Source organism: Pelobates fuscus, chromosome 7 (assembly GCF_036172605.1).
Source record: "Pelobates fuscus isolate aPelFus1 chromosome 7, aPelFus1.pri, whole genome shotgun sequence".
Lineage (NCBI taxonomy): Eukaryota > Metazoa > Chordata > Amphibia > Anura > Pelobatidae > Pelobates > Pelobates fuscus.
This window is the reverse complement of record NC_086323.1, coordinates 28,908,047-28,922,408: the sequence shown is the minus strand read 5'-3', so window position 1 is coordinate 28,922,408 and position 14,362 is coordinate 28,908,047. Positions and strand designations below refer to the sequence as shown.

The 14,362-nt window shown below is 39.6% G+C and overlaps 1 protein-coding gene across 1 annotated transcript; it reads right to left on the bottom strand.

The window, feature by feature from the left end:
• Positions 1–2,433: 2,433 nt before the first annotated feature.
• On the bottom strand, positions 2,434–5,442 carry DMRTB1 (DMRT like family B with proline rich C-terminal 1). The gene is made up of 4 exons (XM_063428023.1): positions 5,034–5,442; positions 3,465–3,667; positions 2,964–3,114; positions 2,434–2,603 (listed from the first exon to the last, which is right to left on the bottom strand). Exons 1-4 carry the CDS (start codon positions 5,440–5,442, stop codon positions 2,530–2,532), a joined length of 837 nt encoding a protein of 278 aa, XP_063284093.1. The 3' UTR covers positions 2,434–2,529.
• Between the last annotated feature and the right edge of the window lie 8,920 nt (positions 5,443–14,362).

Sequence of the window (14,362 nt, the reverse complement as noted above, 5' to 3'; positions counted from 1 at the left end):
AATACAGTGCGACATAACACTTATATCACATTGCTTTAAAAGGTATTTCGCAAAAACCAACAAAAATCACTTTGTGAGAAATAGAAATGATTAAACTACACACATTTAAAAAAATTAATACCTGCCACTAATAAAAAAATCTCACTAAATATTTTAACTTAATCAATTTTATAATGGTTAATATTGTATAATTGAACTCTGGAATACAACTTGTGTACACAGGTGTACTGGCTCCCTCTGCAGGAAGTTCAGAGGTAACGACACCAAGTGAGAAGTAGAAAATATAAGTAGAAAGCCCAGAATCCAACCTGTGTACACAGGAGTATGTGCTCCCTCTGCAGTCTTTTCAGAGCCAATGACCCTAATAAAGGATTAGACAACATGTCAATGTCAAGTACTATTGATCTATAATACAACTTACATACACAAGTGTATGTGTGCTCTCTATAGTCTGATAAGAGGTAGTGACAATAAGAGCGGATAACAAAATAGGACAATATCAAGCATTACAATTCAAATATAAAAACATTAACAGATCTATTTATTAAAACGAGAATTGTCGGCATTCAAAGTAAATTTGAGGGCAAAATAGATGACGCCTCAATTTAATAAGCTTTCCAAATGATTCAATATTGTTAGAAAGAAAGAAAAAAAAAGACTTTCCAAATGATTTATCTACAAATATTCACATGGACCTTATTGGTGACTTTTGTAGATACATCATTTGTTTTTCTAACAGTACTGAACCATGTGGAAAGCTTATTAAAGGGATACGATAGGCATGAAATCAACTTCAATATATAACCAACAATACTGGAAAGGGCTTAAATATGAATAAGAATCAAAAAAAAAATCATTCCAATGTAGATATAAAAGTGTGCATTAATAAAAAATACAAAAAAATACAAAACACAATGTGTATAGAAAACCAGCAGCACCCACTCCAATGTGAACACACAAATTCAACAAAATACTGGTGCGCTTGGAATTATACTTAAAACAATCCTCTCACAATAAACTATGTAAATAATAATACAAACACATAATAGTGCAGACCATCTGTTTACATATATGAACTTAATGAATTAATGTACAGCCTAATCTATCCTGGCTCTGGGTATTAATGGCTCCACTTGAGAGGGATATACAACAGCTCCCGGGATCTCCAGCCACACAGCGTCTTTTACTTAAATAATGAACAGGGAGAGGCAAGAGACAACAGGAACCCAGTGGGACAGAATCAATACACTATTCTTAAAATACACAATAAAATGGTGAGCCCTCAATCGGGTACCAACAATCTCGCTCAAACAGATTTATAAAAGTCAATCATAAGCAGTTCTTTCTGGGTTCTGCTATGTTTCGATCACTTCGGGCTCTCCACCACATCCGGTGAGGCACAAGGAAGGATCTGTTGTTCATTATTTAAGGCAAAGACACTGTGTGCCTGGAGAGCCAGGATAGATTAGGCTCTGGAGCATGTGAGTGTGATCACAAGCTATACATTCATTCACTAAATTCATCTATGTAAAAATCAGATGGTTTGCACTATTAGGTGTTTGTATTATTATTTACAGAGTTTATTGTGAGAGGATTGTTAAGTATAATCAACACAACATTTTAGCTTAATAAAACAGTTTTGGTGTATAGATCATGCTCCTGCAGTCTCGATGCTCAATTCTCTGCCATTTAGGAGTTAAGTCACTTTTATTGCTGTCCATGCAACCCTAGCCACATCTCCCCTGGCTGTGACCGACAGCCTGCATGGAAATTCAAATATAAAGAAAGGTTTCATTTTCAATCAGATTTAAACTTACTTTAACCATAACTCACAAGAGACTCCTGCAGGATGTAGAAGACTTAACAGAGCAGGAGAAAAAATTAAGCAGACTGTGCAATAAAGGAAGTTTAAACATGAGATCTCTCTTTGCAGGAAGTGTTTATTAAGGCTGCATGAGTCTCATGCAGAGAGGTGTAGCAGGGGCTGCATAAACAGTTAAGAGATTTAACTCCAAAAATGGCAGAGAATTGAGCGTTGATCTATACATCAAAACTGCTTCATTAATCTTAAGTTGTTTTGGTGACGACAGTGTCCCTTTAAAACGAAACATAAATTGGGAAAAGTATCTGGTCCGGTTATTTTGGTCTAAAATATTATTTCATCTGAATTCCAGACAATTCTCACTTTAGTAAATAAACCGGATATTGTCAGACTTGTTTACAGTCAAAAAATAATTCCAGGTAAAACATAAGGATCATGTAACAAAATATTTGTTCTGTTTTGTTTAATGCTTATTTGGTTATTTTACAATGTCTTTAACCCATGCTATTTAAAAAATAGAACCAAAAACGTAATTACCGGTATGTTAAAAATGTAAAAATACAGAACATTAGAAAAAGAAGATTTATGGATGGAATTAATTTCTTTCGGATAAAGTTAATTTTGAATTACTGATAACATTACAGGATGTTGCTGTTTGTGGTGTATATTATAACCAGGTACTGCTGGCCATGCTCTGGTTGAACTGCCTAGGCACATGGCTCCTTATTTTGGCTTTTGTCAAGGACAGGTCTCATACACTGGTTCTCTGCAGTCATGTGACCTACAATAGAATTAATTTGGTTTATTTAGAATTAGACATAGGTACACCGCTCTCATTATTAAGTCTGATACCAGATTGACAGAAAAACAAACGGATAGATGGAGGATAGATACACTGAAATGTTTCTAAAACTATTGTTTGTCCGTAGCACATGCTTTTCAGTAAGGTATTTTTATGCTACATGATAAAAAACCAAAACACGTTTTATTGAATTTTGAGCAACTAGAGCTTGTTCCCTGCTATTCCAATAGTTGTGGAATGAAACACATATAGACTAGTATGCACAGATACATTCACACTAATGACAAAACCTGCACATTGAAATAACACACACAAAAACATTCACCCAGAACCACTCACCCAGCATATCCCTGCTCGGCTCAGCCATCATGCTGACACTCATTGGCAATGGAGGAGGCAGATAGTGTATTCCAGGCACGAGGCCAGGTGGAATAAATTGCGGTACCGTAGGGTAATAATTTGGTCTGAAATCTGTGCCTGCATCTTGAATCTGCACCAAAACAGAAAACATGTTCTCACACATAAAAAAGTAGATTAAAATCAACATTTCAATATGGTTAGCATTAGGAGTTCACAGTTTAGTAATAAAAATAAATCTGTGCACAGCCAGCCATATGTAGTACAATTTATTATTAATAAATAAAAGGTAACAGGAGTCCCCAGGTCCCTCAAACAAAATGGCAGCCCACAACGGCGTTCTTCTTTCGCAACTCCATAACAGGGGAGATGATGCCTTATGCTCAAAGTTTGTTCCATCTAGTGTTGTTTATACTGTATAATACCCTGCACAATAGGTCTGTGTTTTGGGAATAACAAGAACATACTTTTAGTGGGACTTACACTTAGTGGTTGATATTGCCGAAAGCTTCTTATTGGTATCCCAGCAGAACAGGGAGACCCTCTAAATCTTGGAGGATTGACTGCTGGAGGCGCAAAGAGCGGAGGGTAATGGTAAAGAGGGGGGCAATTTAGATACATCCTGGAAACATCTCTCTCAAAGTACTCCGATTTCGGCATACATTCCTGCAAAAGCACAGGCGTACCTACAAGGCAGAGAAAGTTAAAAAAAAAAAAAAAAATACTAAATAATTATCTTTCATTTCCCTCTTACAGTATAGGTTATCATTTTAACCTAAAAGGAAAAAAACCTAATTATTTAAATCTCTCAGAATAAATTATTTCATTGATTAAATATAATGTGACAGTTAATTCTCTAAACTAGGAATTCTCAAAATAACACGTGAGCCAGTGACCGTGTCAGTCAATTAATCTAATACATCGGCCATTCGATTAAAAACCATGCAATTCAATCAACATAATCTGGTTTGGCAATACTAGAATATCACTAAATTATATTGACATAGTATTCTTGCTACTGTCATTTGTCACTCAGTATAATTATGAGAAGCTAATACTAATTCAACATCAATCTGAATAACTATTTCTATAATCTGACATAGTATTTCTATATATTGCCATTAGAACATAAATCACTCCAATCTGAATGAGGACTTCATTTACTATACTGGCAGTTATGGCAAGCTGTTACATAAGCCGATGAGGTATTAGAGGTTGTCGCTAAATTATAGAACTTCAGCATAGTTTACAGAGATAACCATAATATGTTACTGCATCAAAACAATCTGAACAATGTGCCCTTCAATCATTGGATTCTGGGTTATCAAGTCAGTTTGTGTTCTCTTAGGCAATTCCACAGGGAGACTTGATTAGGAATTCCAGGTCAAGGAAGAGTCCAGATACATTATAGGTATTATCATTCAAGATATTTTCTCCTCCATGATAACCTAGTTATATGTGTGGCTCATTCAGGTCATATTATTTTTATTTTTTTTAAATAAAACACCTTTATAATAGAACCTGTCACTAAACCAGCATAAACTTCCATTTACATAACTTTTTTTTAGATTCTGTAATCGAATATAAAATGACAGTTACTATATTTAAGAATCGGTCAGGGAAAAAGTTTAACAGACCTCTTCACACTATAATCTGTAGCATAGGTACCACTCCCGTCACACTATAATCTGTATCATAGGTACCACTCCCGTCACACTATAATCTGTATCATAGGCACCACTCCCGTCACACTATAATCTGTATCATAGGTACCACTCCCGTCACACTATAATCTGTATCATAGGTACCACTCCCGTCACACTATAATCTGTAGCATAGGCACCAATCCCGTCACACTATAATCTGTATCAAACATAGGCACCAATCCCGTCACACTATAATCTGTATCAAACATAGGCACCAATCCCGTCACACTATAATCTGTATCAAACATAGGCACCACTCCCGTCACACTATAATCTGTATCAAACATAGGCACCAATCCCGTCACACTATAATCTGTATCAAACATAGGCACCAATCCCGTCACACCATAATCTGTATCAAACATAGGCACCAATCCAGTCACAACATAATCCATATCAAACATAGGCACCAATCCCGTCACACTATAATCTGTATCAAACATAGGCACCAATCCCGTCACACTATAATCTGTATCAAACATAGGCACCAATCCCGTCACACTATAATCTGTATCAAACATAGGCACCAATCCCGTCACACCATAATCTGTATCAAACATAGGCACCAATCCCGTCACACTATAATCTGTATCAAACATAGGCACCAATTCCGTCACACTATAATCTGTATCAAACATAGGCACCAATCCCGTCACACCATAATCTGTATCAAACATAGGCACCAATCCCGTCACACTATAATCTGTATCAAACATAGGCACCAATCCCGTCACACTATAATCTGTATCAAACATAGGCACCACTCCCGTCACACCATAATCTGGATCGTAGGCACCAATCCCGTCACACTATAATCTGTATCAAACATAGGCACCAATCCCGTCACACTATAATCTGTATCAAACATAGGCACCAATCCCGTCACACTATAATCTGTATCAAACATAGGCACCAATCCCGTCACACTATAATCTGTATCAAACATAGGCACCAATCCCGTCACACTATAATCTGTATCAAACATAGGCACCAATCCCGCCACACTATAATCTGTATCAAACATAGGCACCAATCCCGTCACACTATAATCTGTATCAAACATAGGCACCACTCCCGTCACACCATAATCTGTATCAAACATAGGCACCACTCCCGTCACACCATAATCTGGATCGTAGGCACCAATCCCGTCACACTATAATCTGTATCAAACATAGGCACCACTCCCGTCACACCATAATCTGTATCAAACATAGGCACCACTCCCGTCACACTATAATCTGGATCGTAGGCACCAATCCAGTCACACTATAATCTGTATCATAGGCGCCACTCCAGTCACAGTATAATCTGGATCATAGGCACCACTCCCGTCACACTATAATCTGAGGGCTGTCTGAGAATGATGGTATTGTAGTCCAGTAGTGAGTGAGTGATATAGTCCAGCAATTAGTGAAATAGTCCACCAGTCAGTTAGAAATGTAGTCCATAAATTTGTTAGAGACGTAGTCCAGCAGTAAGTAATGTAGCCCAGGTGTTTGTTAGAGATGTAGTCCAGTAGTTAGTGCACCAGTCAGTGATGTAGTCCGGCAGTCAGTGATGTAGTCCAGTAGTTAGTGCGTCAGTCACTGATATAGTCCAGCAGTAAGTAATATAGTCCAGCAGTTAGTCCGGCAGAGATGGTCCGGCATGAGATGGTCCGGCAGTCAGTGATGTAGTCCAGTAGTTAGTGCGGCAGTCAGTCATGTAGTCCAGCAGTCGGTCAGTGATGTAGTCCAGCAGTCAGTCAGTGATGTAGTCCAGCAGTCAGTCAGTGATGTAGTCCAGCAGTCAGTCAGTGATGTAGTCCAGCAGTCAGTCAGTGATGTAGTCCAGCAGTCAGTCAGTGATGTAGTCCAGCAGTCAGTCAGTGATGTAGTCCAGCAGTCAGTCAGTGATGTAGTCCAGCAGTCAGTCAGTGATGTAGTCCAGCAGTCAGTCAGTGATGTAGTCCAGCAGTCAGTCAGTGATGTAGTCCAGCAGTCAGTCAGTGATGTAGTCCAGCAGTCAGTCAGTGATGTAGTCCAGCAGTCCGTCAGTGATGTAGTCCAGCAGTCCGTCAGTGATGTAGTCCAGCAGTCGGTCAGTGATGTAGTCCAGCAGTCGGTCAGTGATGTAGTCCAGCAGTCGGTCAGTGATGTAGTCCAGCAGTCGGTCAGTGATGTAGTCCAGCAGTCGGTCAGTGATGTAGTCCAGCAGTCGGTCAGTGATGTAGTCCAGCAGTCGGTCAGTGATGTAGTCCAGCAGTCGGTCAGTGATGTAGTCCAGCAGTCGGTCAGTGATGTAGTCCAGCAGTCCGTCAGTGATGTAGTCCAGCAGTCCGTCAGTGATGTAATCCAGCAGTCAGTCAGTGATGTAATCCAGCAGTCCGTCAGTGATGTAATCCAGCAGTCAGTCAGTGGTGTAGTCCAGCGGTCAGTGATGTAATCCAGCAGTCAGTCAGTGATGTAGTCCAGCGGTCAGTCAGTGATGTAGTCCAGCGGTCAGTCAGTGATGTAGTCCAGCGGTCAGTCAGTGATGTAGTCCAGCGGTCAGTCAGTGATGTAGTCCAGCGGTCAGTCAGCGATGTAGTCCAGCGGTCAGTGATGTAGTCCAGCAGTCAGTCAGCGATGTAGTCCAGCGGTCAGTGATGTAGTCCAGCAGTCAGTCAGCGATGTAGTCCAGCGGTCAGTGATGTAGTCCAGCGGTCAGTGATGTAGTCCAGCGGTCAGTCAGTGATGTAGTCCAGCGGTCAGTGATGTAGTCCAGCAGTCAGTCAGCGATGTAGTCCAGCGGTCAGTGATGTAGTCCAGCAGTCAGTCAGCGATGTAGTCCAGCGGTCAGTGATGTAGTCCAGCGGTCAGTGATGTAGTCCAGCGGTCAGTCAGTGATGTAGTCCAGCGGTCAGTGATGTAGTCCAGCAGTCGGTCAGTGATGTAGTCCAGCAGTCGGTCAGTGATGTAGTCCAGCAGTCAGTCAGTGGTGTAGTCCAGCAGACAGTCACTCAGTGATGTAGTCCAGCAGTCAGTCAGTCAGTGATGTAGTCCAGCGGTCAGTGATGTAGTCCAGCAGTCGGTCAGTGATGTAGTCCAGCGGTCAGTGATGTAGTCCAGCGGTCAGTGATGTAGTCCAGCGGTCAGTCAGTGATGTAGTCCAGCGGTCAGTGATGTAGTCCAGCGGTCAGTGATGCAGTCCAGCAGTCAGTCAGTGATGTAGTCCAGCGGTCAGTGATGTAGTCCAGCGGTCAGTGATGTAGTCCAGCGGTCAGTCAGTGATGTAGTCCAGCAGTCGGTCAGTGATGTAGTTACCGGTTTCCTGTCGCCGGTCCCCGGTGGCCCCCTCCTCGCTCGGTTTCTGTGCCGGCTCCGTGTTCCCCCCCGCCGCCGCGGATCCCGGCTCCCCCTGCCCCCCGCCCGGGCCGGCCCTGCGGAGCTGCTTGTGGGCCGCCATGATCTTGTGTCTCTCGGTGATGAGGGAACACTTGGGGCAGGAGCACGACTTCCAGGCACACTGCCCCGAGTGGCCCCTCACTGGCACCACCACCCCGTGATTCCGGCACCGCGAGCACTTCGGGATCCGGGGGGTCCTTAGGGCCCCTAATGGATCCCCTGCGGGGTTTGGCATGGCTGGCTGTGTGTGGTGTGATCTGTCACCCGGCAGGGGTGGTAATGGAACCCTTCTTTAGGGGGAGCCAGGGAGCTGTGTGTAACACCCGAGTAATACTGAGCTGGGTGTGCCCGAGGGGGGCACTCTATAAGGGAGGGGCGGGCCTGGAAATACAAGTCAAAAACTCCCACTTTATTCAGCTAGATAGGGGGGAGATACATTTTAATTATTATTCAAAAATAATTTCATAATCTTTTACTCACAAAATATTTATTGTTTTTCTTTTTATTATGATTCACAAAGTTTCTTCAGAATGTTCTAGATTGCCAGCCCTATATATATTTACAAACTCTATATGTAGCATTCCCAATAAGCTTTTCATTGTTATTGGTGTTTTAAATAATATTTTCAAAATGCTCAAGGATAATGAAAGACATATAATTGTTAATAGCATTAATAATAAACACATAAAATGGCCTTTCTATTTAACCCCTTAATGACACAACTTCTGGAATAAAAGGGAATCATGACGGAATATATCCGTCGTCTGTCCTTAAGGGGTTAAGCAGCCCCCCTTGTTTCAGAACTTGTTCCATTAATTTGAATAAAATAAAATACTTGTAAACTAGGAAACTGTATTTTTCAGGGTAACATCCACACATGCTGATTTATTCAAATAAAACCAATAGAATAATTATTATAGTGAATTTAAAAACAAATTGCAGATTTTTTTCAGCAACAGATTAAGAGAAATCAAATCTCCAACCCTGTTTTAAGCAGAGATCGGTTCCACATGCCCACATTTTGTGATTCGGATTTAAACTCCCCACAATTCACAGAGTTATCCACTAAAGTGAGAATTGAGAGTGAATTTCAAATTTATAGTCAAGATAGGCAAATTGGAAAAATCCTCTTAAATCAGCTTTGATTTCAGTTTGGCTACTCTGGCCTTAAATGTGGAATTCACATTGAACTCACACTATAGTAAATACCCTGTCAGTGTTAATAAATCTCTTTAATGTATTTAAAAGCACCCAACATCTATATAATCGCTCATATAATTTTGTGGTATAGGCCAAAGCCTGAGTGGTAGTTTTGTGAAATCTATGTTGAGTAATGAGTCCACCGAATTGTATATTGTCAGACTTTATTAATCTCTATTTATAAATATGTGGAACACAATTAAAATAAATAAATGGCCAGCTCAGCTTCTATCCATCCACCATTATCTCTTCATCTGCAAATGTTTGCCAACCCCCTCCATTACACAGCCTATTGCATGCAGTTTGAGGAGCTTAGTACAATAAAGTATCATTTTGTGCACCTGACAGGCTCTTTAGCAACATTTCTGCCTTACTTTATGTCTGTTTTTAGAAACTCATCAAAATATCTGCAGTTTGTTTAAAAACATGGCAGTGACACATGCAGTTCTAATTATCCAGGTTTCATAGTGTTGGGAGCAAGTAACTACTGAAAGAAAAGAAACATGATTTTAATGGAAAGTGATGTCCTCCGCTACACTTGGTTTGAGTATACATTTAGACTCACAATAAATTATTAAATACCTCTACAGAAAAAAAGGCAATATAGCCATAAATTAACAATAACAAGAGAAACACCAATGCACAATAATTTATAAATAATCTATAAACTAATAATAAAATAGCAGCATTGGTGCATAATACAGATACTATATTTTGTGATAAAGCCCAACAATAAACACAGCAGTTCTTAAGAAGATATTCAAAGTGCATCCATGTACAAAATGAATAAATAAATACAAATACAAATCTGCTTTCTTTTCAGTTTATGTTTGTGTGGTAAATTAATACAAATGTGGGATCTACAAATAACCATATGGTCGGCATTGCTGTATTTAGAGTTTATTCGTGACTTGCAAAAAAATAATGTGAAAGAGCAAAAATGTCAAATTTTCAAATATTTTTTGTGTTTTACAACTTGACTATTTTGTGTCCGCATTCTGTAAATTGAGTTAGGATGACTTGCTGTTTAATGAATAAGCCCCAGTTTATCAGCCTTGAGAAAATGTTTTATTAACTCATGTTTAATTCAATCTAGACGTTTAACAGAGATTCAGCAACCGCGGTGTACATAAAGTATATTTTATTTCTCATCCATTGTTAAAAATGTATTTTTTACTAGAACATTATGAAAGCAGTTATTCGCCAGCGTACGTATTGTTAAAAGGCATGGAAGAAAGACAATGTTTATTAAATATTCCACTTTAAATTGTGAAGTGTTTTTGTATTTAGGTTGGTGGACAGAAGCTACAAATTACATAAATACAAAAAAAAATAAAAAATACAACATTTGGTGAGGAAATAAGCAAATAAAAGATGGGAGTTAAGCAAATATAGGAAGGAAAATGGAAAGAAAGACAGTTTACTCGAAAATTGGACACCAGATAACGTCTAACGGTACTTGAAAGCGTTTTAATATTTATAGTAATATGTTTCTTATATTTATCATTCTGTTATATTAAATGCACCATTGTTAGTATATCATATTAATTGCCTCAGTTTTAAGCAACATTCTCATATATGTATTTAAATTGGATATTTGAATAAGAATAGACACTAACATTGGATAAAATAACAGTGTGAGTATGATGATATGTTTCATCTAGTCATGATTAAACAGTAAACATTGGAAACATAGAGGTTTGTCAGCAAATGGCTGCTGAGTGTCTTTGCAGCTCTTTCTAACTGAGCTGTGATTGGCTAAGCAAAAAAGCGGGAAAGTCATCCCTGCAATGTGATTGGCCTTTCAGCAAATGAGAGATTGTTCACAAGGCTGCCTTGGAAACAGTGGAAAGATTTTAATTGCTTGTATGGTGTGTGTATCCCTGTGTCAGGCTCTGTCTCCTGGAGAGATAGATTACTATATATTACATGATCCAATCCTTTTTTCAATATACAGATCATGTTTATAATATGTACTGCACTGATGGGGCACGATCCATACATTTATTTATGTAACATATAGGGAACAATGCACAGTCTGTGGGTTCTAGCCTCATACACAACATGAATATAATACAAGTATATGAATACTAATATTGTAAAATTATTATTACAATGAGTATATTAATAACAGTCTGCTCACTATTAGTGGGAGTTACACTCCAGAGTATGTCCTAGTGTTGCCTTACAGTAAAGTCCTTCTTTTAACCATTACACTACACATTAACGCTTACATTACCTTAAAGGGACACTAGAGTCACCAGAAACCAGAACCACTACAGCTTAATGTAGTTGTTCTGGTGTTTATAGCCTGTCCCTGCAAGCATTTTAATGTAAACACTGCCATTTCAGAGAAAAGAGAGTGTTTACATTGCTGCCTTGGGACACCTCCAGTGGCAGTCACTCAGACAGCCACTAAAGGTGCTTCCTGGGTCAGTGCTGCACTTGCAGCACCTATGTTCAGCGTCTCCACACTTTGCATTAAGGCCCTGAAGTTCTTTATAGAGATGCATTGCTTAATTGAGGAGATGCTGACTGGCACACCACAGATCATTTCTACGGCTCAGAAGAAACTGATTGCAAATAAACCACTTTGATAATGAAGCTTCCTATCTGAAAGACAAATCCTTTAACCCCTTAAGACCGCAGCCAAATGTACAAGTTGTGATCAAAACAAAACGTAAACAAAACCTGGCATTTGCGCTATATGTCTGTCCAACCGTAATTCACCTCTTTCATATTAAATGCACCCACACTTATTATATATAATTTTATTCAGAGGAAACACGGCTTTCATTTAACATCAAATATTTAGGTATAGAACATAATTTAATATGAATAAAATATTTTTAAAAATGGGAGAAAATAAGATTTTTTTTAAAATTTGCTTAGTTCTACGTGACATTTTAATTGTGAATGTCAAAATACTGTTTGCTTTTACTGCAATAAAATACACATATTCAGAGATGTCTCACGTGTAAAACAGTACACCCTATGTACAGGTTTTATGGTGTTTTGGGAAGTTACAGGGTCAAATATAGAGTGTTACATTTTTCATTTTTTTCACATTGAAATTGACCAAATTGGTTACGTTGCCTTTGAGACCATATGGTAGCCCAGGAATAAGAATTAGCCCCATGATGGCATACCATTTGCAAAAGTAGACAACCCAAGGTATTTCAAATGGGGTATGTCCAGTCTTTTTTAGTAGCCACTTGGTGACAAACACTGGCCAAAGTTTGTGTTAATATTTGAAAATGCAGAAAACTAATTTGAATGCCAATTTTGGGCAGTGTTTGTGACTAAGTGGCTAAAAAAGACTGAATATACCCCATTTGCAATACCCTGGGTTGTCTACCATTGCAAATGGTATGCCATCATGGGGGTAATTTTCATTCCTGGGTTACCGTACGGTCTTAAAGGCAACATAACCAACCTGGTGAATTTTAATGTGAAAAAACGGAAACCCAAGCCTTATACCGTATATACTCGAGTATAAGCCGACCCGAATATAAGTCGATGCCCCTAATTTTACCCCAAATTACTGGGAAAACGTATTGTCTCGAGTATAAGACTAGGGTGGGAAATGCAGTAGCTACTGGTAAATTTCTAAATAAAATTAGATCCTAAAAAATTTATATTAATTGAATATTTATTTACAGTGTGTGTATATAATGAATGCAGTGTGTGTGTATGAATGCAGTGTGTGTATGAATGCAGTGTGTGTGTATGAGTGCAGCGTGTGTGTATGAGTGCAGCGTGTGTGTATGAGTGATGTGTGTGTATGTATGAATGCAGTGTGTGTGTATATGAGTGCAGTGTGTGTATGAGTGATGTGTGTGTATGTATGAATGCAGTGTGTGTGTATATGAGTGCAGTGTGTGTATAAGAGTGCAGTGTGTGTATGAGTGCAGTGTGTGTGCATGAGTGCAGTGTGTGTGTATGAGTGCAGTGTGTGTATGAATGCAGTGTGTGTATGAATGCAGTGTGTGTGTATGAATGCAGTGTGTGTATGAATGCAGTGTGTGTATATGAGTGCAGTGTGTGAATGAGTGCAGTGTGTGTATGAGTGCAGTGTGTGTATGAGTGCAGTGTGTGTATGTATGAATGCAGTGTGTGTGTATATGAGTGCAGTGTGTGTATATGAGTGCAGAGTGTGTATATGAGTGCAGTGTGTGTATGAGTGCAGTGTGTGTATGAATGCAGTGTGTGTATGAATGCAGTGTGTGTGTATGACTGCAGTGTGTGTGTATGAGTGCAGTGTGTGTATGAATGCAGTGTGTGTATGAGTGAAGTGTGTGTGTGTGTAGCTGAGCCTTGGTGGGGGATGGGCCATTTTATTATTTTTTTTTTTAAATTATTTTAATAATTTATTATTATTATTTTTTATTATTAATTTAATTATTATAATATTTTATTTTTTTATTTAATTTTTTTTCGTCCCCCCTCCCTGCTTGATACATGGCAGGGAGGGGGGCTCTCCTTCCCTGGTGGTCCAGTGGCATTGGCAGTTCAGTGGGGGGAGGGGGCTGTCAGAGAGCACTTACCTCTCTTGCAGCTCCTGTCAGCTCCCTTCTCCTCCGTGCAGCTTCTCTGTCAGCTCACACTGTAAGTCTCCCGAGAGCCGCACTATGACCCCGCGGCTCTCGCGAGACTTACACTGGGAGCTGACCGAGGTGCTGAACGGACCGCCGCAGAGGAGAAGGGAGCTGATAGGAGCTGCAGGAGAGGTAAGTAACCGCTCTGCAGCCCCCACAGCCCCCTGTCTGTATTATGGCAATGCAAATTGCCATAATACAGACATTGACTCGAGTATAAGCCGAGTTGGGGTTTTTCAGCACAAAAAATGTGCTGAAAAACTCGGCTTATACTCGAGTATATACGGTATTTGACTCTGTAACTTTTGAAAACACCATAAAACCTCTACATGAGGGGTACTGTTATACTCGGGAGACTTCGCTGAACACAAATATTAGTGTTTCAAAACTCCGGACACAACGACCCAAAACCCGTTAATTAACCCACAATTCTCCACAAAGAGACTGCTTGCCTACCCAAGCTACAAGGGTACAACATGGAGAAATGGATACATCGAGATCCTGAGCAA

Bases quoted from the DNA above. Each gene is read 5' to 3' on its own strand.
- DMRTB1 (XM_063428023.1), bottom strand. From the start codon at position 5,442: ATGTTTGATACAGATTATAGTGTGACGGGATTGGTGCCTATGTTTGAT. The intron at 3,668-5,033 runs GTGTGACGGGAT...TCTGCCTTGTAG, and splicing joins TATGTTTGATACAGATTATG to GTACGCCTGTGCTTTTGCAG. The intron at 3,115-3,464 runs GTAAGTCCCACT...GTTTTGGTGCAG, and splicing joins GGCAATATCAACCACTAAGT to ATTCAAGATGCAGGCACAGA.